Below are 27,865 nucleotides of genomic sequence, written 5' to 3' on the forward strand. Positions count from 1 at the left end.
TATAGTCTAAGTATTTAACATGATGCTATTAGCCGTATTATTTCTGTAACTGAAATAGTTTTGATTTTGCTGGTCTATGACCATAATAAAGATATGTACGTATGTTACGTATGGTAACTGCTTTCCTCTGCTGTAGTTAGACCTCACAGAATAACATGTTCAGTTTTGGCAGCCACAACTGAAGAAGGATGTAGACAAACTGGAGCGTGTTCAGAGGGCGACGACGTCGAGAGATTTGGAGACCAAGTCTTCCCAAACCCTCCCCCTCCCCACCCCAAATATCCAGGAATTTCCTAGCCTGGAGTTGACAACTCCATCTGTTGCCCCTCCCCGCAAAAACGAGTCTTCCTCTCCATTTGTTGGATGTAGTAATAATTTATTGGCCTCGAAGACATTTAGTATCACTGTTGGTTTGTTTCAGAGGGGGTGTTAACCAATGGCTTAAATATATAGAGCATCACCCTATGAGTTTTGATCCCCAGTTTTTCCCACAGGGGGACTTCAAGAGCTTCCCCACTTAATAGAACATCCGCCTGGCGGAACAAGCAAATGGTGGGGAAAGGTCATGCTTCCACTCTTGTCAGTGTTGATATAAGTGCAAGAGAGAAAATTGCCCCCCCCCCAATAATACCCATTAAAAGTGGGTACGCTCAAATGCACCAAAGGAGCCTTGCCAACTCCTGTATGAGGCGGGGTGGGGTGGCCTCTTGAGACAGATTGGCCGGGGACTAAAAACAACGCTAGGCCCCAGAAAAGGCCATGACCCAACCCTGACATTCCTGCCCACCGGTTTCTGCGGCTCTTTCCCACAAGCTGAGGGGCTGTGGGCCACTTCTACGGCATTGGTGCATCCGGAGTGGGGGGTGCATTTGGTTAGACCAGGCCTACGCACAGGAGTTTTAAAGGGGAGGGGTTACAATACTTCCCAGAACTTTTGGGAAACCTGAGGTCCTTTCTCACTTTTTAATTTTTTACTGTGCCCATTATTGTTCTCTTCCATAACATTCATTGATTCAATTAGTAGCTTTTGGTGTTGTTCATTTAAACCCCCTCCCCTCCCCCAAAAAAGCCCCTTGGGCTAGACCTGCAGCAGAAATCTATTTGATGCTCCCGTGTTCATTCTTTTACTAGCCTGTTCACATGACAAACTGGGGGGTACTTCTGCAAACTGCATGCAAACATATCGGGCCTATAGCAGGGGTGGCCAGACTGTGGCTCTCCAGATGTCCACGGACTACAATTCCCTTGAGACCCTGCCAGATGGCAGGGTCTCAAGGGAATTGTAGTCCGTGGACATCTGGAGAGCCACCCTTTGGCTACCCCTGGTCTGAAGGCATCTTTATTGTTGCGTCCTTCCTGACGAACCCTTTTTGGGTCCTTCCGCACAGGCCGACGATTTTCATTACATCTCGTTTCATCCTAGCCGACATTCCGTTTGTGGGTAATGACTTTTCACCGACGTCGAATTAAACTATTCAGAAGTCACATCGTTGCTATTAGAACAAAATCGCTGGCGACATTCACACACGTCACAGAAGAAAACCTGTACAAAACAATGCTAAGTCGAGCTCCGCCTCTCCCACGTTTCCCCCCAAGAGGGGTGTGTAAACATTGTGGCCGATTGTGTGCTTTTGTCGAAAGCAGGGTCGGGTGATGTTTAGTACCATGGCTGGCTCAAAAACAGTTGCGTGAGGGTATTAGGGGTGGCCAGGGCCTTGAGGAAAAAGGATCTATTCCGAGGGTCAGAGGGAAAGGGCAAACTTCTTCCCCTGTGGTCCCCACTGGTTTAGTCGGAGCTATGTTTGTCCATGTCCCTTTTTGTAAGATTCCTATTCTTTGCTGTATAAATAAAAGGGTAATGGCTAGGTGGGCGGGGCCATGCTTTGGACAGCCCTGCCCACCCAGGACTTTGGCCTGTGCGCCTCCTGATTGGCCCAAAGTCCTGAAGTGGCTCGCCCACCCAGGGGCAACCTGGCGGCAACCAGGGGCTGCCCCTGGGCACTAACGCCACAAATAAGTGCTGGGGGTGGGGAGGGGAAAGGCTGCCCTCCCCCAGGGGGCAGGACTTTCCCTTCCTCCAGGAGGCCTGCCAGCCACCTTGCAGCAAGGCAGCTGGTGCCCTTCCTGGGCCAAGGGGTCCAGGAAGCCACCCCCTCCCCCTCATTTTAGCGCCCGTTGTATCAGCTACAACGGGCTTTTCTTCTAGTTGGCATGTAATTTCCGCATCTAACCCTTCTGTCTCAAATCCTTCAAACGAACAGGGCATTGTGCATATGGTCTCACTTCCATTTGGGGAGTCATTTTGGTATGGTTTGCTCGACCCCCTCTCTGGGACCTGACCGAAAGGCCCACTAGCAGCTTCCTGAGTTACTAATTTTCCTATAACGTAGATGCCCCCTACAGACCATGTTGTGGAAACCAGATGCTCTAGATCAGGGGTAGTCACAACCTGTGGTCCTCCAGATGTCCGTAGACTACAATTCCCATGAGCCCCTGCCAGCGTTTGCTGACAGGGGCTCATGGGAATTGTAGTCCACGGACATCTGGAGGACCACAGGTTGTGACTACCTCTGATCTAGATCATGGGTGGGGAGGGGCCTGTGAAAGACCTCAGCCTGAGTAGACAAAACTGACCCCGATAGACCAAGATTCAATAGAAAGCAGCTTCATTTCGGAGAGGGGCTGCAGCTCAGTGGCAGAGCATCTGCTTGGCATGCGGATGGTCCCGGGCCCAATCCCCGGCACCTCCAATTAAAAGGAGGGGATGAGAAAAACTCTCCCCTGAGACCCTGGACGGTTGGTGGAGTATCAATCACTACAAGCCTCCCTCCCTTCGTCTTTGGTTTTCTTCACTTTAACGCCATTGGGGTGCAGAGTCCGGCCGTGAGACCATAACATGTGCTTCACTGTCTCCCGCCCATTTTCAACAAGATGTGCAGTCCAATCTTATGCCGTTTCCCAAGAGGTGGGGGCCAAAACTGTTCCCAAGGGGATGTGCCCTCCAAAAAGTGTGCACTGGGATTCTTCAGGTCAATATACACAGGTGGAGGTGGGGTGGTCAATTGTATCAGGGGAGCAGCTTAAGGAAAGGGATGCACTATCACCGTCCCACAGGTGCATAAAGTGCAGGTGAGCCTCCGGATTTCTTCCTGGTTTTGTTTAAGGGGGTGTGCGTACATTCGGAGTCCCCACCCTCTCTGAGCCCGTGGGCGCCTTTAGAAATCTAACACAGAGTGGTGTGTGTTTGACCAGCCCAAGATCAACCAGCAAGCTCCCAGGGTAGAGCAGGGATCTAAACGTGGGTCTCCTACATCCTGGTTTGACCCATTACACCAAGCAGGCTCCCCAACCACTTCAATAACACCACAGTTCTAAGGAGCACAACAGTTTGCCCTGCCCCTTGAGCTTCTGGAAAAGAGAAACAATACCTGATATCATCCCTTCAGGATTCAGACATGCAATCTACCAGCCACCTGTTTTGCCATACCTGATACCTGCTTTTTCCATGCTACTTTTAGGAAGCCCTGATAGGTTATGCCAACCCCCTGACAGGTTGCGCCAATCTTAAGTGGTGCCAAACGCTGACTGGTTGTGCCAACCCCTCCCCGATTGCACCAAGCTTAGGTTGTGCGACCCCTGATAGGTTGTGCTGAGCTTAGGTCCTCCAACCAGATGGCCCCAGGCAGCATGGCCTGAAGAAGCTTGGAACAAACGCCAAAAATAAATATTAGCCATCTGCTGAAGCATCCCAAGGTGATAAGCAGCAATAAGAACCCTCCCTCAAAATGAGCATCCGTGGCTATTTAAAAGCTAGCATCCCATGACGCCCGCCTGGGTCAGGATCATGCACAAGACCGGCTGGACTCCTGTATCGGTCCTTCCTAGGAAGTGACAGAAGGGTTTTGGCCTAAGTACCAATGCAGGAGACGTCCTCTTGAATTCACAACTGCCCTTCTCCAAAACGGGCAGCCCTTTCTCTGAAGATGACGGAGAGAGGGTCTTGGATTGTGGTCCTTTTTTTCTCACGATCGAGGAGGCCCAAACGTGGGAGCGAGAGTTCTTCCAAAGGTCCCGTGGTGTTCCGGGTCACCTCTGGCCAAGCCGTGGAGAGCCCGTGATGGAAGAGCCACGTTGTAAACCTGGTCTTGCGAGCATCGTGTCCCTGCATGGTCCGCTCCGGGAGCAGCTGTGCTTGCTTTCCTGGTGCGGCCCCCACAGCTGCGGGCATCTCCCACCTCGTGAGCACCGCCTCCTCACGAACATGGCAAAGGACAAACAACATCATTGGGCTGTAAACAGATCCACACAGAAGGGTCCCCTCCGGCCCGGAGCCATTATGGTTTATGCTTGAAATGTGCTTCCACTGTCGGGAAGAGGAAAAGGAAACACGGCCTTCAGTTGAGCTGGTCAATCGATCCGACTGACTGAACAGCCCGTCTTTATCTGGTGCTACAATTTTTAAAGCTTCAGGACTTCTAGAAGGCTGAGAGGAAGAGCGCTGGGTTTCGTCCCCCTACCTTTTACTCCCTGAAGGAGTCTCATAGCATTGCCTGCCTCTCCTCGGGCGTTGCGCATCAAAGAAGGAGGAACGCATGCTTTGTTTCTTCAAACCCTCAGTCTATTCATGCTGGAATGTAATACTTCATTACATTGCTCTGCAGTAGCTGAGCACTGTTGCAGTCTGTCTAGTGAGTCCTGCATACGGGGCTCGTTTCAGGTGACTCTGGAATGGCAATTCCCCCAGCCCGCCTTGGGCCCAGTCCCAGGGCCCCCTTCTTTCCCCCCACCTGTGCATGCCCCCCAACTGGACCCCCCTGCAAGCTCTCCCAACACCCCTGCTCAGTCCACACCTGCATCACCCACATGCTCTTTCAAGGACCATGCTAGTTGGGTGGGGTGCGGCTGCCCTTCCCAAGAGGTGTTTGCGTCACTGCATACCACACACACACACACCTCTCCTCAATGTTTCCGGGCAGTTAGGGGTAGGGGTACAGGCAGGAGGCATGTGAATGAGGGTCAACAGCAATGGGAGCCTCTAGACAGCTGCCCCAAACATATGTGCCTCACTCTTTCCGGGCACTTAGGGGTAGGGGTACATACAGGAGGCAACAGAAGTCTTAGGGACAAAGACGGAAGACACCGGAGATGTGTGAGTGAAGGTCAGCAGCAGGGGGATCCATTGGCCAGCTGCCCCATACACACTTCACTCCTTAATGTTTCCGGGCAGTTAGGGACAGGGGTAAAAGCAGGGTGTATTAATGTTGGTCCTGACTGCACATCTTTCCGCTTTCCCTGCATTTCTCCCAAAACCTGATGGGAAAAGCCAGTATTCCCGCCCATGGCTTCCAAATCCCGCCCCTGCCGCCCGCCTCACCTGCGTATTCCTGCGGCAACATGGGCCTGCTGATCACTTTCTGGAAAGCGGCAATCCACTCCAGCTGATCGCTTTCTGTCTCGCAGGCGAAGAGGAACTTCCGGTCCGGGGTGACGATGGTTATCCCGTGCGGCCAGTGATTCCCCTGGATGGACGGCGGGAGGCCCTCCAGGACCGTGTAGCTGTTCTCTTTGCTGCCGATGAAGACCTCCCCCCTGGCAAAGGCATCCTGCAAGGCGACAAAGGAAACCGCCTGCTGAGTCTTTCCGAGGGGCGAGACGTCTTCCGAGGACTGCAGGTTCCAACCTGGGCTTTCTGCCATGCCGGAGGTGGGTCCCCCTGGGGAGCAGAACTTTGCAGAACCGCAATGAATGCTTTGTAGGGTCTCTCCCCTGAAACTAATGTTGAGAAACCTGCGTCTACTGCTTGGAGCGTCCTCCGGGGTCCATCAGAATCCTTGTGAGGTCTTTGCCACCGAGGAAAACACTTTGAAAGTGGGTGCTACCAGATGGCGCTTTGGTGAAGACCACAAATCAACGGGAGATTGATGGGAAAAGGAAAATTCCTTTTCCAACCAGGGATTTTTTCCTGTCTCTTTACTGAACAAGGTGCCCCCCCCCCTCCAGTCTGGTCCCCAAACCCACCCAACGTGAAAGCAAAGGCTGGCCTTACCAAAGGATCTTTGAAATACATTAATCTTCGGTCGTCCATGGTGAACCAGCGCTTCTTGAAGCCTTCCGTTTGCTGAAGGGGGGGAAAGAGGGATCGGCTGAACTGGAAGCCCTACAGCAGAACTAGACAATCCCGCAGTCCAGTTCAGCTGCGGATCGGAGCCAGAGACTCAGCGGCACAAGCGTTCGTTAAAAGCGGCTCACAAAAGTGTTGGTTTGTTTAATGTTTTTATATTCCGCCTTCTTGAAAAGCACTCCAAGCGGCGCACGGAACTTTAAAAGGAAGCCATTAGCCGTCTAATCTACTGTTAACGTTCTACGGAAAACACAGACGGACAATCAACATTATCCAACCAAGTTTTTCTGCAGGTGGGTGGCCATGTTGGACCTTCAGAACAGCAAAGGTCCTAGTCTATCATCACCTTAAGGGCCAAGGAGATTTCCTGGGTAGGAGAGGGAAAATTCCCTTTGTCAGTTCTCTGTTTTTATATCTGACAAAGGGAGTTTTGATCCTAAAGCTTATCAAGGAGTAGCCAAACTGTGGCTTTCCAGATGTCCATGGACTACAATTCCCAGCAGGCTGGGGCGCATGGGAATTGTAGTCCATGGACATTGGGAGAGCCACAGCTAGGCCACCCAGGAAAACCGCTGGTCTTCAAGGTGCTACCGGACTTGAAACCTGCAAATCAAATTGACCTCCCCTGCACTACGACCCTAGGCAGAGTCCCCGGAAGTTATCCCAAACCATATTTCGTTTTCCAACCAAAAGTCTCCGGGTAACACAACAGAAACCAAATCCTTGCTCCTCACCTTGGGTCCAGTTTTTTCCATGTAACCCTCCTTCAGGTAATTCCTGGAAAGTTTCGGCACCAGCTACAGGGGAGAAAACACAGGGGGGGAAGAGAGGGGAATGATGCCGAGTTAGTACAGACGCAAAGCAGCCGAGCGCGGGAAGGGGTGGGAGTGGAGGGGACCAGATTCAGACAACTGAGTCTTTCTGCCCTATGACAGGCATCGCCAGATCACTGGAATGGACACAGCGTGTCGCTCTTCAGGGAGTAGAGGTGAGCAGACTCCCTGGTACGCAGGAACCTGGCCGCATTCGGCCATGAAACTTTCAACATCTGCATACCAATTGGCTGCTCTTCGAAGGTCTTCCCAGCTGCTTTATACCCGACTCAACAAATGCAGAAAGAGGCAGTCGGCCGATGGGCACGGCTGTCATTTGGGCTCTCAGCGGAGGAACAAAGGGGCCAAAACGGTGGTGGGGGAGGGATGTGCACGTGTGTGTGTGGGGGAAAAACAATTTAAGAATGGGAACTCACGTCAATGTTGCTGGCTCCAGGAAACGCCACTTGCAAGTAGTGGAACCGAGCAGCACGGATGGCATTGAACCAGTCCACTGTCTCCTGATGGGGGAGAAAACCATGAAAACCGACATTAAGGACGGAAGGAGAGAGAGAGAGAAAAAATTATACTATTCGCAGTTTCCACCGAATAAACCAAAGCCCCTGTTGATCTGAGTATGCCAGAGGTCACTGAGGACAAGAGATCAGCTCCGGCTGCTTGGGAGGCAGGCCTCCAGGGCATTATACCCTCCTCTCCCCCAACCCCCAGCAATGCCCAAACCCAGAATCGGCAACCTTGCAGCATTAGTCCAGCGCAGCAAAAAAAAGGAAGAGAAGAAGAAGAGCTGGTTTGTATAACTCGCTTTTCACTGCTCCAAGGAGTCTCCAAGCAGCTCACAACCGCCTTCCCTCCCTCTCCCCGCAACAGACACCTTGTGAGGGAGGTAGGGCTGGGAGAGCTCTGACAGAACTGCTCTGTGAGAACAGCTCTAATAGGACTTACTGGCCCAAGGTCACCCGGTTGGCTGCGTGTGGAAGAGCGGGGAGTCTAGATTAGAAGCTGCCGCTATTAACCACGAACGAAAGAAGCCTTGGGGCACCTGAAAGGGGGACCTGCAGCCCACAAAAGCCGAGGCTCAAATAAAACTTATGCGTCTTCAAAGTGCTCCGAGGATTCTCCCAAATGGGAGAAGAGAACGTGGCAGTACCACGAGACGGCCAGCAGAGGGCGATCCAGCCACAGGCAGACTTGGGAGAAAACGAAACTGCGGATGGGAAAATCTGGGAAATGAAGCTTGTCTCATTTCGGGGGTGGAATCACACTGCCGCATGGCCCCAACCTGGGTTTCTGGTGTAACAAAAAAAAAAGGGGGGGTGAGTCTTAACTCATTTTCCACCTCCTCGTTTACCTTACTGGTTTGCAGCCTGAACTACCAGCCAAAACCCAACTGGTATCCAGTCCCTGCACAGAAACGCCTTCTGCGAACGCCCTCTGACAAAACAGCACATCTTGGACCTGGTGCTGGCTGGGGCTGCCCCCCTCTAAGAGAAGTCTTGAGACCCCCCAGATTTACAGCTCATCCAACCTCCCCCTAAAACCACCCACCCCTGACAAGTGTTCATCTAATCTCCCCCTAAAAACATCCGATGAAGGAGACCCCACCAACCTCCTGAGGCAGAATATTCCATCCATGAACAGCCCTCCCAGTCAGAAAACAATTCCTAATATTTAAGCAGAACCTCCTCTCCCATCATTTGAACCCACGGCTCCTACTCCTGGTCTCTAAATCTGCAAGAAACAAGTTGGCCAGCGTGGCTACCTTTGATGTAGTTCAACCCAGCAATGCTAACCCCCTGAAGCCTCCTCTTCTCCAAGCGACACAGACCCAACTCTCTCTGCACCTCTCCTCCGAAGGATCCCAACCCCTCGGCCATCCCCGATGCTCTTTTCTGAACACCCCACTTGTCTACGGAGACCAGTTCCCATGGAGAACATGGCCGCTGTGGGGAGTTGGAAGGGGCCACACAGGCCATCTAGTCCAACCCCCTGCTCAACGCAGGATCAGCCCAGAGCATCCTAAAGCATCCAAGGAAAGTGTGTCTCCAACCTTTGCTTGAAGACTGCCAGGGAGGGGGAGCTCACCACCTCCTTAGGCAGCCTATTCCACTGCTGAACTACTCTGACTGTGAAAAGCTTTTTCCTGATATCTAGCCTATATCGTTGTCCTTGAAGTTTAAACCCATTACTGCGTGTCCTCTCCTCTGCAGCCAGCAGAAACAGCATCCTGCCCTCCTCCAAGTGACAACCTTTCAAATACTTAAAGAGGGCTATCATGTCCCCTCTCAGCCTCCTTTTCTCCAGGCTGAACCTTCCCAAGTCCCTCAACCTATCTTCATAGGCGCTGCCAGGAGAGGAAATGCCACGTGCCCCAAATATGCATGAAATAATCATTATCTTTTTTAAAAACCCTCTTGCCTCCCTGTGTCTTTCATAACCAAGGGATTGTACTCAGGGGGTTTACAAGGACTTGGTAGTTCAAGAGGGCTGTAAGAGTCCAGATCAGGGACCGGAGAGCTCTTCCACTCAGCATGTTTGCCCATCATGGCCACTTCAACCTCACGATAAGAGCAGATTTACAGGGCCACACTGCTTGGGGAAGGCCTGTTTCCCGTGAGGAAGGGCTCTCGTCGTGATCTGCATCGGAAGAAAAGCATCCGGTCGTCTTGAGGCTTTCTAATCTACGCTGCCCTGGACATCATGCGCACACAAGGTTCCTACCTATGACTTGAGGGCATGGGGAAGTGGGTACACGCTCGTGTTTGCGTGAGAGAGGGAAGGAGGGAGGGAGATCTGTCGAACAGGCCCCCAGCTCATAAAGACGTATCAAGATTTCTGAGCTGCCTCCCCAGGATCCCACTCAAAGTGGCTGCAAATTGAATTGATACATGATCAATATATAATGCCTAGATGGAGTCACTGAAGCAGTCGGGGCAAACTTAAATGGACTCTGGGGAATGGGAGAGGACAGGAAGGCCTGGGGGATCATTGTCCAGGGGGCCGCGATGGGTCGGACACGACTTCGAACATAACGACAACCAACAAGCTGTTCAAATCAGCCCAGGGACATAAGGAGAGACTACACACAGCCCATAAAGGAGAACCAGGCTAGAAGCAGCCGGGAAGAGAAGCTCCCCAAATTATAAGCTTGGGCCACAAGGCAGGTTTTCATTGGGCACATAAAGGACAGCTAAACGCAGGCACAAGGCAAGCCGCAAGGGAGAGGTCCTTTCCAACATGTGGGGCCAACCCTGAAAAAGCCCTGATTGTAATCAGTATCTGCTTCACAGATAACAAAGCCTTCCAAAACTCAACTGGGAGCTAGTCAGCATGGGAGGAGGTGGTTCTCAAAGCTGTTCATGGCCCGAATTTCCCCCCCTTTTTGCAGAAAAGGTTGTGCAGTCTGCAAGCCGATCCGGGCGATTGGCACAAGAGCTGTGGGCAGGCACATGGGGGAAGGGGGAGGGATGCTGCCTGCACAGTTCTGGGTCCATCCCTTCTGGGTAAAACCGAGAAATGACAAAGGGGAACTCTGGAAACGTCAGGCCGCGTAAAGCCACAGAGTTTCTGGTAATTCCCAGAGCTGCCCTGGGTCACTTGCTGGTTTTAACAGGAAGTGGTGTCCAAGACAACGCTGTTTGAATTTTTCTTTTCCCCTCATGATGCTCAAGCGCGATAGTGGGCGACAGGGCAGTGGGCCAGGAGAGAAGGTCGTAGCCGGCAGCCTGGTGGGTTCTGCGCCCGTCACACGATGCGCTTTCAGAGGAGGTTTCAAAGCTGGGTTTTCCCGGGCGGGACGGCGCACTGGAGCCTGTGCGGAATGGGGACAGAGGAGTAATCTCTTTGCTCCTTTTCTTCATTTTCATCAGAAATTCTCCTTTAAGGTTAAAGGACACGCATTGTCCTTCCGCGCTGCATAGATTACGGAAGTCCACCGCTCCGATCGATTCTCCTGCCTTGACCACCCGGAATTCATTTCCGGTCAGCTCTGTTTGTCAAAACACGGCGGGAAGGACCCTTTGAGAATGCCCAGAGCCAGCAATTCCAGCAGGGGGCGCCCCTTGGCATAAGACCTTAGAAGACCCAGTAGGGGGTCAGAATGTTTGCCCCACATTTGCCCTACAGGGCCCTTGAGAGCAGGGGTGGCTAAATTGTGGCTCTCCAGAAGTCCATGGATCACAAGTACCATGAGCCCCTGCCTGCTGGCAGGGGCTCATGGTACTTGTAGTCCATGGACCTATGGGGCCAAGGTATCCCTTGGCAGATACCCATTCCTTGGTGTCAGGTGACCACAAGTCCAGACAAGCCCTCCTTCCCCCTCCTGCATCTCCCCCAAGGTAGCTGGGTATCCTACAGGTTCTCTTCTGGAAGGAACTGGTAGAAATGCGTTAGTTTTTGCACAAAAACAGGCAAGGGGAGGGGTGAGTCCTCTGCACGCGCTCCATTTCCCCTTGACCCGCCTTTCTCCTTCCTTACTTCTGGGCGCCCACCTTGCCATCTTCATGGTAGACGAAGATGTTCCTCGTGCTGTTGTCCTTCAAGTACGTGATCTGCAAGCCGTGCGGGTTCCCGATTTTCGCCGGCTGGAAGGTGGCGTTCAAGTGCTCTATCTTCATAATTGCTTTGGGCTCCTTGGCCTGTCGGGGAGGGGGGGGGAGCAAAACAGAACAATGAGAAGGAGCCCCAGGGGGCAGGCAGCAGAGACAGGCAGGCTGGCAGAACAGAAAGGACTTTGCCCGCCAGGCGGCAGGCCCTGATCCTGAAGGCCCTGAAGAAGAAGAAGAAGAAGAAGAAGAAGAAGAAGAAGAAGAAGAAGAAGAAGAAGAAGAAGAAGTGGAGAAGGAGGAGGAGAAGGAGAAGAAGAAGCAGAAGAAGAAGAAGAAGAAGGAGTGGAGAAGGAGGAGGAGAAGGAGAAGAAGAAGAAGAAGAAGAAGAAGAAGGAGTGGAGAAGGAGGAGGAGAAGAAGAAGAAGAAGAAGAAGAAGAAGAAGAAGGAGTGGAGAAGGAGGAGGAGAAGAAGAAGAAGAGTTGGTTCTTATATGCCGCTTTTCTCTACCGCTGGCCGCTTCCGTTGCTCTCCCCAGAATGTGGGTTCTCTTGTGGTCCCTGCGCCTGGGAGGGGGTGCAGCCTTCATGCCTTGTCCTGCCTCAAACTGACTCCTGTATTTCCCCCCTCAATCCTCCATGAACCTGCCTGTTAACACAGGTGGTGATGTCACTTCCAGGAGGCGTGGCCAGCTGACATCACTTCCGGTGCTCCTCGAAGCCTGAGAAATTATATCCGGGGCTTCCCCATGGTCAAAAGGTCTTCCTACAGATTTGGACCAAGGCACGTTCTTGCATTACCTTAAACCAGGGGCACCTGCTGACCCTTTTTCGGGGCTCGCCGGCCCTCATCTCTCATCTCCCTTTCTCACAGATCCTTGCCCTGAACAAGGCTCCGCTTATTTTAAATTAATTTTTCTTGAAAGGTTTATAGCTGCCCCTCCCAGCAAGTCATCTCAGGTGGTTTACAACAATACATCAAGCAGAGATGCCGTTCGGTGCCGTCATGACCAAGGATTCTCCCATTCCTGGGTCAGGCCTTTGCCACGTGGGTCTGACACCCCCGTTGTCTGATTTCGATCCCTCCCTCTCTGACACGGGGAGGACGGAGGGAGAAGGCACCTTCCCAGAGTCTTCAGGCGGACTTAATTCCAGGAACCGACGCACGGCGGAAGCAAGCACTTTGAGGCGAATGCAGAAACGCCAGTGCCCCAACGCGGCGGTCCCTCCGGGGACGTGGGGCTGACGCCAGCGTTGTGGCAAAGGTTTTGAAATGGCCGGCAAGAACGGGGAGGCTGGAAGGTAGCGACTCAAGACTGGGAAACGGCAGACTCTCACTTCCTCAAAAGCAGTGACATCGGCAGCAAAAGGACAAGCAAGGAGGGATGCTTCTTAGAAGAGGCATTCCCTCCTCTGATAAGCTGGCACCTGCCAACCGGTAAACCCGACAAAACCGATCACTCTGATTCAGGGGTAGTCAAACTGCGGCCCTCCAGATGTCCATGGACTACAATCCCCATGAGCCCCCGCCAGCTGGCAGGGGCTCATGGGGATTGTAGTCCATGGACATCTGGAGGGCCGCAGTTTGACTACCCCTGCTCTGATTCATCGACGGAACGTCAGACGGATGCAAACCAGCGTAGCCACCTGCCCCGACCGACAGAAAGGCGGTCTTCCGTCCTCGTGGAAACACTTACGTCGTTCTTGTTGTAATACTTCAGGGCTCCTTCCCGTTCGGAGAGGACGAACTTCCGGGTCAGGAACTGCCCGTTGTCACGGCCCCTCTTCCAAAGGAACCCTTCCCGGTACCCTGCGGAGAAACAAAGAAGCATCTTCTAATAACAGCCGGAACGCCAAGACAGAAATGAAAAAAGCAAACTGCCCTTTGGGGACGGGGTGCGTCTTGGAGGCAGAGTTTCTCCCCGGCAGGGCATAAGGTTCAACCGCCGGCTGAAAGGTTTGATGTGAAAGAGGGAGAGAGTCTCAAAGCCTTCCCTTCCTCTCCCCACAACAGACACCCTGTGGGGTGGGTGAGGCTGACAGAGCTCTGATATCACTGCTCGGTCAGAACAGCTTTCTCAGTGCTGTGGCGAGCCCAAGGTCACCCAGCTGGCTGCACGTGGAGAAGGAGCGGGGAATCAAACCCGGCTTGCCAGATTAGAAGTCCGCGCTCCTAACCACTAGACCAAGCTGGCAGCACCCACCTCCCCGCCCTTTCCTTCAAGGACCTCCAAAGTCAATGCCAGGGGCTGAGGTTTGCCACCCCTCCACCCACACACCAGGAGAGCCAGCACAGCCCTTAATGGGCGAGCATTTTTCTTATTCCAGGGAGCCAGAACCCAGGAAGCCCGGCTGTCTGCTGCTCTGAAGCAAACGCCGTCCTTGTGCGTGTCTCTCTTTTCACTTTTCCCCGTCAACCGGATTCGCCAGGGACGGTTCCCCGGTGTCCTTGTCTGTCTCCTGTCAGCTCTTCAAAAGGAGAGAGGGATTAGCCTCCTTGTGATCTCCCATGTCCCGGGCGGCGTGGAATTAAGCGGCGTTTTGCAACCAGACGAGGAGGTGTGACAGGTTCGGAAAGCAACAGCAGGCAAAGGGCTCCTCCAAGGGAGAGGAAACAGGGGGGCGATCAGGGGCACGGCAGAACAAGGAACCTCTTCCGGATTCTCTAGGACTGCATTGTTGTTTTAGAGCAGGGGTCCCCAACAGAGCACCCATGGGCGCCATATGGCACCTCCCACCATCTTTGCTGAAGCCCGAGTGGGTGGGGCCAGGGGTGGCCCTTGGCCTGCAGGGCCACTGGAGGGTACAGAGTAGGGTTGGCTTCAGCGAGCACCGAAGCCCGAGGTGGATCGATAAATTTGGAGATTGTGTCGCACCCCCCTTTTGAAGTTCCTGCCGTTAGCTCTTGGGCAGTGAACCCCACGACGTAATTTTACAGCCCCGTCCTTATCAAAAGCCACGATGGGCGCGGTCACGCAGCAAGGCTAGCCTCCCAAATCCAGGTCTGGAAATTCCTGTAGAGGAGGGGGTGACTCCTGGGGAGGCCAAGGTTTGGGGAGAAAGATGCAGGGGAGCAGACCTCTGTCGTTTGAGATCAGCTGTGAGCCCAAGGGATCTCCAGGCCCTGCTTGGAGGTGGCGAGGAGAGTCTTCCGTCGCAAGAAATATCGATCGGAAGCACACTCCAGGACCAGTTAGCATTCTAATTGGAGCCAATCTCATCTGCAGGGGGTTGGACTAGATGACCCACGAGGTCCCTTCCAACTCTAGGATTCTAGGATTCATCTCAACAGCCCCCTGCCTTGCTTAATGTGCAAATGAATCCCACTGAAGAGAAGACCCTCTTTTGCCGCACAGAGACCGTCCAGCGGCCCCTGCAGGACCCCATTACTTCCCTGGCGTGCAGAAGCACGCCGGTCGAGGTGGAGAGGAGAGTCGCTCATTAAATCGACCGCTCATGAAGACCCAATTAGCCCCACGTGCCCCGCAGGCAACCTGCATTCAAGCAGCGAGGACGCCGGAGCAGGCAACGGAGAACCGCTATGCTCAGACGGTCCGCGGGTGAGCAGCAGGTCCTGGGGGGGGGGGGGGAGGAAGGGCCCGATCCAGTCGAACACGAGCGACGTCAGGTTGCTTAACTCTCACACTTAGTTCTCTCCCAGGAGCAAATTCTCCTGGCTTCCTGCAAACTTTGTAGAACTGAGCCAGCTTGGCGTCGTGGTTAGGAGTGCGGACTTCTAATCTGCCGAGCCTGGTTTGATTCCCCGCTCCTCCACGTGCAGCCGGCTGGGCGACCTTGGGCTTGTCACAGTCCCGATAGTGCTGTTCTCACAGAGGGATTGCTGTCAGAGCTCTTTCAGCCCCAGGGTGCCTGTTGTGGGGAGAGGAAGGGAAGGCGAAAGGAAGCTGCTTGGAGCCTCCTTCGGGTGGTGAAAAGCGGGGCAGAGAAACCAGCTCTCCTTGTGCCGCTGTGTAATTCTTCATCATTCCCAGGTGCTAATACTTAAACTTCATCTCAGTTCTATTTTTAGATTTCCAGCCGCTTCGACGGTCCAAATCCTGTTTCACCCTTCAATCACTCACCCATCCATTGACCCGCTTTCTGAAATCTGCCCGGAGTCCCAGCAAAGGTCAGGAATAAATCTATACATCATAAAATATGATGGGTACTCCTGACGACATGCCAGCCATCTGATTGGCTCTTGGGGAACGGGTGGGCCCTTTGGGTACAGGAAGGTTAGCCAGGACCACACAAATACTCTGCTGGATAGGACTTATCCAGAAATATTTCTGTTTTTTTGATTCAAGATGGCAGCCATGCTGGTTTGAAGCAATGGACAAAATTCAGAAGAAGAAGAGTCGGATTTTATACCTTGCTTTTCACTGTCAGGAGTCTCAAAGCAGCTTCTGATCCCCTTCCTCTCCCTACAAATGGCACCCTGCGAGGGAGTCGGGGTTGAGAGAGCTCTGTCAGAACTGTGAGAACAGTTCTATCAGGACCGAGCTGGCGGAATGATGTCCGGAATCACACTTTGCTGGCCTTCAAGGTGCCCCTGGACTCAGCTTTTGTCCTAACGCTGCAACGGCAACTTGGAGCTGCAAAACAAAACCTCTCCTGTTCTTAAACGGAGAAGTCAAAAACTGCTGACGGGCCAAAGAGTTCTTCCTCTCCCCGATCTGAATCTGACTTGTTAAGTAATGTAAATTTTCTCTCGCTCTGGCTCTCTCTCCGCAGGCCTGGGGGGGAAACTGCTGGGGTAGGCGTTCTCGGCCAAAGCCGGGATTTCAAGGTGAAAAACTGGGGCAGACGTCACCCACGGTGCGCTCGCACAAGGGTGGTGGTGGGGGGGGCACGGGGAAGAAGAGGCGTCCGGGAAGAGCCTGGCCTCACTTTCGGGTGCTCCGCACCATCCCCCCTCATCAGCCTCTCTGCCAGAAGTCTTTCTTCCGCAGCTCTAAGCGAGGAAATACCTGGTGGTTTTTTTTTTGGGGGGGGGGTGGACCTAGAGAGGGTGGGGTTGAAGAGGGGAGGGGTCTCAGCTGGGTGCATGACCCTTAGTCATGGCTTTAAACCAGGGGTAGTCAAACTGCGGCCCTCCAGATGTCCATGGACTACAATTCCCAGGAGCCCCTGCCAGCGAAAGCTGGCAGGGGCTCCTCGGAATTGTAGTCCATGGACATCTGGAGGGCTGCAGTTTGACTGCCCCTGGTTTAGAGAATGTGTAGAGCAATACTGACTAGATATGGGGGGGGGGTTACGGTCAGAGTAATTCAGCCATGGCTGCCTAAGGAGGTGGGGAGCTCCCCCTCACTGGGGGTCTTCAAGCAGCAGATGGGCAGATGCATTGAACAGGGGGTTAGACTAGATGGCCTGCATGGCCCCTTCCCACTCTAAGTGAGCTCCCCCCCATCACTGGCGGTCTTCAAGCAGAGGCTGGACAGATCCTTCTCCTGGGTGCTTGAGGCTGATCCTGCACTGACCAGGGGGCTGGACTAGATGGCCTGTAGAACCCTTCCCATTCTATGATTTATTCACAGCCCAGATTAGTCCAAATTGCTATGCCACATTACTCCAGCCTATCTCCACTGAAATTGGACGAGATGGCCCCTTCCAACTCTGTGAATCTACGTGGGACTGGCTTCACAAGCAGATGAGGGGCCTGCCGTGGAGAATTATCTCTAGAGCCATGTGTATTCAGCCAACATGCATCTACAGTGACTTTCCAGTCTCTTCAACCATTCCCGCCGATGACATGGTCATGACAGCTGTGCGAGGGTGAGCTACGGTTATTGACCTATCACCCGTAAGTTTCGTTCCCATCTCTGCTGCAACGGTCCTGGTGAAAATGCACATTGTTTCCTTTGCGCTGTTTCTCGCTGCAGAATTTAGATTTCTGCTCCCTCCTCCTCCTCCTCCGGGCAGCCTCAGCTACGCCCACCGTTGACCCTGCCTGCCATCTCCCCTCACAAGACCCCCTTGTTCGTTTTGTTGTCCTGCACAACAAAGGAGCGACAGATCATCCCAGCCTGCGCCCAGCTCTGGACGGCCGAGAAGCAGAACAAGGGCTCCGTACACAAAGTCAAAGGAAGGCTGTGAGAAGCCCGTAAATGCCAGAGATTCTTTCCCGGGTCCAGCAATGTGGACAGCAGAGGTCCACCAACATCTGTCCAGCTGTGCCGGCTCCGGTTCAACAACTGTCTCTTTGTCAGCAGACGTATTATTTGTTCAAGCCGTCCTGGGAGTGGAAAATCAAAACCCAGGAATGAAAGTGAGACGGATCTTTTGTATCCACGGGTTCTCGAAACACAAGGTTCAAACCTCGTGGCATCTCCAGTTTAAACATGACTGCAGGTATTGGGTAAGATTTGTTCTGCCTGTAGGATTGCCAGATCTGTGGAGGGAAATTTTCGGAGTTTTGGAGGGCGGAGCCTGGGGAGAGCAGGGATTAAGAAGAGGAGGGTGGTCAGTGAGTCTACCTCCAGTTTGTTCTTTGAGTTTCCAACTCATGGGGCCTTTCTGAACAAACACACTCGGTCTGGAGTCATTCCCTGAAGTCTTTGCAAGGTCAATGCACTTATAGCTTTGATTCTATACATCCACTTTGTTCTCTGTCTACCTCTTCTTCGGCTTCCTTCAATCTTACCCAACCTAATAGTTTTTTCTAATCCATCATTGGCACGCCCGATGTGACCAAAGTCGGAGAGTTTTCGGTTTGCAGGTCGTTGCCCCAAGAGAGCAGTTGGGTTTCATTTGGTCCAGAACAGGTCGATTTGTTCATGGTGTCTTCACCATAATTCAAAGGCATCTATCTTCTTTCTCTCTCCCTTCCTCCGGGTCCACCAAAAATGCTATGGCTTTGGCAATCTTGGCCCTTCTTGCCAGTGGAATAACTTTATCCTTTGAAATCTTTCCCAAGTTTGTGGAAGCCTTTCTTTCTAAGGTTTGTGGAAGCCTTCCCAAGTTTGTGGAAGCCTTCCTTCTCTTCACTTTTCCAGCAGACTGTCCATCTTGGTCTGTTCTGGATCCCAAGAATATAAAATTGTCTACAATTACCGGTGCTATACCCAAAGTACTGTTTTCTCTTGGTCAGCCTTTCACAAAACCCTGGTGCTTCTGGGAATTACGTGGGAATTAATTTTAATATATTTTTAAAAATCTGTTAAGACACCTATCAGGTGATGTGACCATATCTGGTCATACCAACCTGTCCACCCCTCCCAAAACGGCCAATGATGGGCCTGGAGGGGGTGGGACGGGGAGGGGCCCTGGGTGGGCGTGTCCACAGCTTTGATTCCCAACCATATTCTGCACCCTCACGCACGCCCCTTCTGGGGTTTCTCAAAGTCTGAAGAAGGTTTCAGGGGTTTCTCAATGGTAAAAAGATTGGGAAAGGATGCTCTGGGGGAACTGTCTTCTAAAGAGCAGATGGAAATCCAGGATATCTCCTGGACCCTCTTGAAAGCTGACGAGACAATCCACCAGAGCCCTGGAGAGCGGCCACCAATCAGAGCAGACGGTACTGAGCTAGGCAAGCCAATAGCTTGAGTCAGTATGTTCATGCGGATTTCGGAAGCCCTATCAGATAAACTGATTGACTACAGGCGAGAGCGCCAGGAAACCTCCATTCTCTGCAAGATCTCAGTTCCCTGCCTCGGCTATGGCAGTTCCGCTGGGCCTGCAAAATGGAGCTCTTTGGGCTGAGCTTGAACCACCATCTTCTGCTGAGCCCCCCAGAAATCCCCTCCCCATGAATGAAACCCGACTGGACCAACCTACGGAACCGTATGAAAATGTTCTATAAAAAAAGGTAAAGGTATCCCCTGTGCAAGCACCGAGTCATGTCTGACCCTTGGGGTGACGCCCTCCAGCATTTTCATGGCAGACTCAATGCGGGGTGGTTTGCCAGGGCCTTCCCCAGTCATGACCGTTTACTCCCCAGCAAGCTGGGTACTCATTTTACCGACCTCGGAAGGAGGGAAGGCTGAGTCCACCTGGAGCCGGCTGCTGGGATCGAACTCCCAGCCTTATGGGCAAAGCTTTCAGACGGCTGCCTTACCACTCTGCGCCACAAGAGAATATTGTACTGTGGCTATTGTTGTATTGACTTGTACGCCGCTGTGTTGCCTTATACTTATTCCCATGTAAGCCGCCCCAAGCCACAAGGGAGGGCGATATATAAATATAATAAAATAAATAAATAAAACACAACGTCTCCCATCTCTCTCCAGGCTCCAAAGCCTGGAAGGAAGACACAAGCTGCTCGCCGTCTGCAGACAGCCCCCCACCTCCCCGCCAGAAGATGTGCAGGAAGGACGAGGGGGGAGCTGGCCGGCTTTTCCCCTTCTACACAATCTCCTCTGGCGGCTTTGCCGGCACAGAGCGAAAATTAGATCTCTCCCGCACAGACTTCTTGCTCTGTTTTGGCCCCAACCCAAACTGGGTGGGGGGTGGGGGGCTTGCAAGATCCCCAACAGCTTCGTTTTGGTGGCAAGCCCATCCCGCTTTCCCACGGTGTTTCTCCCACGCTTGGTTGAGCCTCTTTCCTGCCCCGTTGCCGGATGCCCTGCCCCTCTTGCCCTTAAACCTCCCCCCCCCCCCAAAAAAGCTACTCACTGTCATGTCATTTCTTTTCCTTTTTCTTAAAATAGCATAACGGCCATGTCTCCCGGCAGTGAAATAACACTCAAAATACTTCTTTATTTTTAAAAAAGAAATCCAGAAATGTTTCCTGCGAGCTACGTAGGTCATGCAGTCAAGGTCAGGTCAGACAGCAGGAGCTGCCTTTTCGTTTTCAGATTGAAAACGAAATCACCACGAAACGGCAGAAGGACTATTCCCCTCTTTTGAAGGCACAAATCTAGCGTTGGCCGCTCTACACTGGGAGATCCAGAATTGGCCAGGGGTTGGGCTAGATGGCCTGTATGGCCCCTTCCAACTCTATGATTCTGTGATTCTATGATCCTGCGTTGAGCAGGGGGTTGGACTAGATGGCCTGTATGGCCCCTTCCAACTCTATGATTCTGTGATTCTATGATCCTGCGTTGAGCAGGGGGTTGGACTAGATGGCCTGTATGGCCCCTTCCAACTCTATGATTCTGTGATTCTATGATCCTGCGTTGAGCAGGGGGTTGGACTAGATGGCCTGTATGGCCCCTTCCAACTCTATGATTCTATGATTCTATGATCCTGCGTTGAGCAGGGGGTTGGACTAGATGGCCTGTATGGCCCCTTCCAACTCTATGATTCTGTGATTCTATGATCCTGCGTTGAGCAGGGGGTTGGACTAGATGGCCTGTATGGCCCCTTCCAACTCTATGGTTCCGTAAGCATACAAAAGGGAGAAAACCAAGATGGCGGTGCAGCCCAATGGCTAGGGACAGCCGGGGTTTGCACATGGGGAACTCAGGGTCCTGTTCACAAGGGTCTTGAGCTCTTGGCCAATCTCACCCCCCACAAGGTTGCTGTAGGAAGAAAACCCACACCAAGGTTCTTCGGAGCACGGTCCCAGATGAGGCGGGGTCAACACAGCAAAAAGCAGGGCCGGTTCAGGGCCACGCCTCTCGAGGTTTGTTTGCTAAGGGAGTCGGAAAAGCGGAATGCCCAGGAAACTTGTGGCAGGTACAGGCTGGAACGCCAGCTTGCCTTTTCTATGCTTATCGCTCCCCTAGGCAAAAAAAACACCGCAATTAAACTTGGCGGAAACGGCTCCCTTATCTAAAGTGCTTGATAAACACTGGGGCAGTGGCAAAAGCCACCAGGTGCCCTAAGTAGCTCGCAGAAGACGGGAGCACCTTCTCCTGGACATAACCAGGCTGCTTTTTAATTCTGCTTTTAAGGTCTCCCAGTTATTCTGCGATTGCGCTCATCACGTTGTGTCGGAATTCCAACTTCTGCACTAAAAAAGGCCGGGGACCTCTGCTCCAGGGGGCGGAGTCTATGGCATCATACTCTGTGAGGGTCCCGCCCACTCCCTGCTCTCCCTTGGCTCCGCCCCCACATCTCCAAGAATCTACAACCTGGAGTCGGCAACTGTACTGGAGAGTGTTTTTTTTTTAAATTGCTTTTAGGTCCTGCTCTATTTGTTTGGCAGACACAGAGCGTCAGAAAGATACAGCCTCCATACAAGCGCATGCAGTGATACTGACACACTAAAAACAAATTCAGAATGGTGCTCAGCCCCACATAACCTTGTTTTTAAGTCTCTTACCTGCCCTAAGCCAACCAGGGAAGTGCAGGATATAAAATTATAATTATTATTTATTATTATTATTATTATTTGCAAGAGCTATTTCAGGTGACAATACACTAGGGCTGGAAAACATTGATGAACAGTTAACTTACACAAAGTTCATTTATCAAAAGAAACACCTATTCATGTGCATTCCCCTGTGAACTTTGGAATCATTAGGAGAGATTCTTCTCCTTTTTTCAAGAGGGAAGGATACAAAGAGCAGGGGCTTTTCAACAGTGGCCCCTCCCTTGCTGAATCGCCTCACCAGCCTCAGCCAATCAGGACTGAAACAGGAAGTGAGAGCACCAGCCTCAGCCAATCAGGACTGAGACAGGAAGTGAGAGCACCAGCCTCAGCCAATCAGCACTGAGACAGGAAGTGAGACCACCAGCCTCAGCCAATCAGCACTGAGACAGGAAGTGAGAGCACCAGCCTCAGCCAATCAGCACTGAGACAGGAAGTGAGACCACCAGCCTCAGCCAATCAGCACTGAGACAGGAAGTGAGAGCACCAGCCTCAGCCAATCAGCACTGAGACAGGAAGTGAGAGCACCAGCCTCAGCCAATCAGGACTGAGACAGGAAGTGAGAGCACCAGCCTCAGCCAATCAGCACAGAGTCAGGAAGTGAGAGCACCAGCCTCAGCCAATCAGCACTGAGACAGGAAGTGAGAGCACCAATCAGCACTGAGACAGGAAGTGAGAGCACCAGCCTCAGCCAATCAGGATTGAGACAGGAAGTGAGAGCACCTGCCTCAGCCAATCAGCACTGAGTCAGGAAGTGAGAGCACCTGCCTCAGCCAATCAGCACTGAGACAGGAAGTGAGAGCACCAGCCTCAGCCAATCAGGACTGAGTCAGGAAGTGAGAGCACCAGCCTCAACCAATCAGCACTGAGTCAGGAAGTGAGAGCACCAGCCTCAGCCAATCAGCACTGAGACAGGAAGTGAGAGCACCTGCCTCAGCCAATCAGCACTGAGTCAGGAAGTGAGAGCACCAGCCTCAACCAATCAGCACTGAGTCAGGAAGTGAGAGCACCAGCCTCAGCCAATCAGCACTGAGTCAGGAAGTGAGAGCACCTGCCTCAGCCAATCAGCACTGAGTCAGGAAGTGAGAGCACCAGCCTCAACCAATCAGCACTGAGTCAGGAAGTGAGAGCACCAGCCTCAGCCAATCAGCACTGAGACAGGAAGTGAGAGCACCTGCCTCAGCCAATCAGCACTGAGACAGGAAGTGAGAGCACCAGCCTCAACCAATCAGCACTGAGTCAGGAAGTGAGAGCACCAGCCTCAGCCAATCAGCACTGAGTCAGGAAGTGAGAGCACCAGCCTCAGCCAATCAGCACTGAGACAGGAAGTGAGAGCACCTGCCTCAGCCAATCAGCACTGAGTCAGGAAGTGAGAGCACCAGCCTCAACCAATCAGCACTGAGTCAGGAAGTGAGAGCACCAGCCTCAGCCAATCAGCACTGAGTCAGGAAGTGAGAGCACCTGCCTCAGCCAATCAGCACTGAGTCAGGAAGTGAGAGCACCTGCCTCAGCCAATCAGCACTGAGACAGGAAGTGAGAGCACCAGCCTCAACCAATCAGCACTGAGTCAGGAAGTGAGAGCACCAGCCTCAGCCAATCAGCACTGAGACAGGAAGTGAGAGCACCTGCCTCAGCCAATCAGCACTGAGTCAGGAAGTGAGAGCACCAGCCTCAACCAATCAGCACTGAGTCAGGAAGTGAGAGCACCAGCCTCAGCCAATCAGCACTGAGTCAGGAAGTGAGAGCACCAGCCTCAACCAATCAGCACTGAGACAGGAAGTGAGAGCACCAGCCTCAACCAATCAGCACTGAGTCAGGAAGTGAGAGCACCAGCCTCAGCCAATCAGCACTGAGACAGGAAGTGAGAGCACCAGCCTCAGCCAATCAGCACTGAGACAGGAAGTGAGAGCACCAGCAGGTATAACTGTGAACAAAAACAAAATAATAAGCACAAGAGAGGCAGAGAAAGAACGAGGTTCTCTCGCTCGGACCAATTTCCTCATAGCTCTCACCTTCGGCACAACCCCATCGCTGTCCTTATTCCCTCAGTCCAGCTGTTCTCCTGTCCTCTGATAAAGCATTGAGTATGTCCTGCCTGTACGTATCTGCTGTGTCCACCACATTTAAAGGCCAGGGGGGGGGGGCAGCCTGGAGGGAGAAGGAACCCCAGGCCACTGTGCTGTTTTCCAGCTGAGCCCAGCAAGAAGACCTACCCAACTGTTAAAATTTCTGCCACCATCAGAATTAAAAGAGAAAAAGAAAAAACGCAAGAAAGACGCTTTCCTGAAAAGGTGTGTTTTCCCTGAGTCATTATAAAACCATGGATAACTTCGGGCTCAGCTAATTTCAACGGGTATTTTTTAAGACGCACTCAGCAATTAGGAAAGGACACCGCAGACACAAAACGGCAACAAACAGCAAAAAAGTAAACGGCGCAAGCAAACAGCTTTATAAATTAGGACGACCAACTAGTGAAAGCAACCCTGCAGGACAAGCTCTGAAGGGGCTGCCGGTGTGCTCAAATGGGTCTCCTCTTGTGAAAATGCCTGTAGGACAGTGGTTCTCAACCTGGACTCCGGGACCCTTTGGGGGTCGAACGACCCTTTCCCAGGGGTCTCAGCAGGGCAAGCAGCTTGGCCAGGGGTGTGGGGCGCCATCCACAGAACAGCCTTGCGAGGTAGATCGAAATAGAGCATTCGTCTGTCCGGAGCAGCGGAAAAGAGTGAGATCGGCATGGTGGGACAAGTGGCAGAGCTGAACTGAGAAACCCCGGGGAAAAAAGCCAATTTATATACAATCATGAACTACGGATCTTCACGCCCTTGGTCACTTTCAGGTTTACTTTCTGTGAAAGGGGCTCATGGGAATTGTAGTTCATGGATATCCTGAGGGCCACGGTTCGGACACCACTAGGCCCTACCATGCCTCCATCCCTCCCAAGTCACAAACACGTTCTCCCCCCACCCCTCTCTTCTTAGGCTGCAAGAAACAGCTTCCTGGCTCAGAAGTTATCAGAAATTCTGACATTATCTATCTAAGCCTTCCACCAGGTTTCCTCTCACGTGACAGAAGCAAACTTAAGAGTCTGGGTGCTCTCGCTGGCCAACTTAATCTCAATCTTTGGAAATACGGTGTCCTCGACCCCCATCCCCAAAAGAAAACACCAGATGGGGGGGTCGCCCTGGGGGATGCTGCTATTCCTGACAGGCTGAACTGGAGAGGAGAACTTGTGACAGCTGTCCAGACGTTTTTGACGTGGTCCCGAGATACGCGCTGCCTCTTGCTCCCCTCCTGACGATCGGCCCGTGGTCTCCTATCAGGTTCTCCCCTCGGACCTCCTCAGGCGTCTCCGCTTTGGCCCCTCCCTCCTGCCCAGAGATCTTTCAGTCCCACGGCTCCCGCTGAGGTCTCGCCGTCCGCCCGCTGAGGTCTCGACGTCCACCGAGAGAGCACGGATTTCCCTTGGCGTTTGCAAACGCTTGACAGCCTTTCCCCAAAGGCTCGACAGCCACAAAACAAAAGAAGGGAGTTGGGGGGTGGGGGAAGAGTTCTGCCAAATAAATAAGAACTTCTCAAGCGGCCTGGAAAAACGAACCTTGGCCAGGACTGGAGAGCAGAGCATATTCTTTTCTTCTTTCCCCCCTTGCTCTCTTTTAGGCAGCTGCTTAATGAAGATCATAAGACCAGCAGGATCAGGACAATGGAATTAAACTTCCTGACAAGCAGCTGGAAACGATTAGATGGAGAAAACACTCCACACGCGAAGACACTGGCAATCCACCCTCCCAAAAGCAGCCAAAATGTACCGAGGAAGGGGAGCACAGAGGAAAAAATTCACTTTGAGAAGGCAAATGAAACGGGGAAAATGCTTATACACCTGCAGGCAGTGGCCTCAACTCCTAAGCTGTAGTCTGGAGGGTAGTCAGATTTCTGGGAGATCGGCAGGTCCCAACTGGAGGTTGGCGACCCTAATCTAAATTTAAAGAAGAGGTAGTTTTAATACCCCGCTTTTCATTACACTAAAGTGTTTCAAAGCTGCGTGCGATCGCCTTCCCTTCCTCTCCCCACGACAGGCACCCTGTGAGGGAGGTGGAGCTGAGAGAGCTCTGAGAGAACTGCTCGGGGAGAACAGCTCTCACAAGACTGTGACTAGCCCAAGGTCACCTAGCTGGCTTAATGTGGAGGAATGGGGAATCAAACCCGGGTTCCCCAGCTTAGGTGCCGCCGCTTTTAACCATGACACCAAGCTGAGTCTCACCATCCAGCTAAGCAAGAGCTTCCAACCGTGAAGACAAAACTTTCATACGCGGAGAAAATTCATCATCATCATCCAAGTACCTGCAGAGTAAGGCTCCTGCTTCTCAATGTAAATAAACTCTTTCCTTTCGTATTTTGCTCGGATCCATTGTTCTCGCAGCAGCCTGCAAAAATTAGAGAAAGCGGGAGAGGAATTATGCGTACGATCCAGAATAAGCCAAGAATTACGAGAGTTATTATTAGTCCTCTCAAAATAAGTGAGGGCCAGACTGGAATCCCGGTTTGGCTTCTGCTTCCTTTCTTAGCAGCCTGGACTAAAATCGAGGCAGAGGCTGCCCTTGGACGCCCAATCAGAAGAGTTTTATTTTTAAATACAGAAAATACAGGAATAGGAAAATAACTGGTCTGTAAATTATGCCAGATATCCCTTGATGACCATCAGGTTGCTTAGAGATTGCAACCTGATTGGGAAGGAAATATTTGCCCCAGATTAGGACGCGGAGAAATGTATTTGGGGTCGAATGACCCTTTCACAGGGGGAGCAGCAGGGGGAGCAGCTTGGCCTTGGGTTGGTGCCATCCACCCCACAGCGTTTGCTGGCAGGGGCTCATGGGAATTGTAGTCCATGGACATCTGGAGGGCCACAGGTTGACTACCCCTGGTTTAAATGACCGTAAATAAAGATTGGTTCGACTCCACAGCATTATACCACACTGAGGTCTCTCCCGCCCCAAATCCTGCCTACTCCCAGATCCAACCCAAAGTTGGATCGCAGAGACCCTAGACTTCTAGGAGATCTCCCATGGGAACACTGATCAAGGCCTAATCTGATTATCCTCCGAGATAAAACAAGACCAAGCTATTAAGGTGGAGAAACTAGAGTTGCCAGCTGGAAAATATGGGGGCAGAGACGAGAGGGGGTGGGATTTGGGGCAGGGAGGGACCTCAGTGGAGTCATAGAATCATAGAATCATAGAGTTGGAAGGGGCCATACAGGCCATCTAGTCCAACCCCCTGCTCAACGCAGGATTAGCCCTAAGCATCCTAAAGCATCCAGGAAAAGTGAGTATCCAGCCTTTGCTTGAAGACTGCCAGTGAGGGGGAGCTCACCACCTCCTTAGGCAGCCTATTCCACTGCTGAACTACTCTGACTGTGAAAAACTTTTTCCTGATATCTAGCCTATATCGTTGTACTTGAAGTTTAAACCCATTACTGTGTGTCCTCTCCTCTGCAGCCAGCAGAAACAGCGTCCTGCCCTCCTAATGCTACAGAGCCCCCCCCCCCTCAAGCAGCCGTTCTCTCCAGGGGGACTGATCTCTGCAGTCTGGAGATGAGCTACAATTCCCCTTGGGAACTGGCATCCCTAGGGAGAGCACGGATCTACCAAAATCTTTTAAGGGGCCGCTTCTCCAGTTGAGCGCAAGCACGCGAGATTAAATAAATACATGCCGTGCTCAAAGGGTGCACGAAAGGAAGCCGGGGAGTTAAATTTATATGCGTTCACGTATTTTGCCGTGCGGGCCTGGTGGAGCCCTCATCAAAAGGGCTTTTTCAGGAAGCTGTGGTGAGCCAAAGCGGGAGGCAGAGCAAGGCGGAAAGCGCGCCACAGACGCCCGGGCGGGTGGGCCTCTGATCTGGGCTGCGATCAGAGCCGAAATAGGCCCTCCTGGGTAGGCAGGGAGACGGCGGTCTCTCACACGCGTCGGCCTAGGAGCCCCTTGCTGGGGGAATCGGAGGGCTGGCAAATCTCTTGATTTCGAGCCCTGGCCCCGTCAGAGCTTAGAAGCTAAGCAGGGCTGGGCAGCGTTGCTCTTGGATGGGAGACCACCAAGGAAGTCTAGAGGCATGACGAAGAGG

At 52.5% G+C, this 27,865-nt stretch overlaps 1 protein-coding gene and 1 long non-coding RNA gene across 2 annotated transcripts in view; one reads left to right on the forward strand and one right to left on the reverse strand.

Annotated features, from left to right (window-relative positions):
* Positions 1-355: 355 nt before the first annotated feature.
* Positions 356-27,865, reverse strand: part of ADAP1 (ArfGAP with dual PH domains 1) — a 38,493-nt gene continuing 10,983 nt past the window's right edge. The window contains exons 4-11 of the mRNA XM_077316774.1: positions 26,089-26,171; positions 13,193-13,305; positions 11,442-11,588; positions 7,371-7,454; positions 6,856-6,918; positions 6,047-6,118; positions 5,375-5,603; positions 356-4,363 (exon numbers count right to left, since the gene is read on the reverse strand). Of these exons, the coding sequence (XP_077172889.1) occupies positions 4,335-4,363; positions 5,375-5,603; positions 6,047-6,118; positions 6,856-6,918; positions 7,371-7,454; positions 11,442-11,588; positions 13,193-13,305; positions 26,089-26,171 (820 nt within the window). The 3' untranslated portion in view covers positions 356-4,334. The remainder of the gene's footprint in view (positions 4,364-5,374; positions 5,604-6,046; positions 6,119-6,855; positions 6,919-7,370; positions 7,455-11,441; positions 11,589-13,192; positions 13,306-26,088; positions 26,172-27,865) is intronic.
* Positions 5,598-9,362, forward strand: LOC143827313 (uncharacterized). Its single transcript, XR_013227256.1, has 2 exons — positions 5,598-6,414; positions 7,057-9,362. It is a non-coding gene; the product is annotated as an uncharacterized LOC143827313 (long non-coding RNA).

This window comes from Paroedura picta, chromosome 17 (genome assembly GCF_049243985.1).
Source record: "Paroedura picta isolate Pp20150507F chromosome 17, Ppicta_v3.0, whole genome shotgun sequence".
Lineage (NCBI taxonomy): Eukaryota > Metazoa > Chordata > Lepidosauria > Squamata > Gekkonidae > Paroedura > Paroedura picta.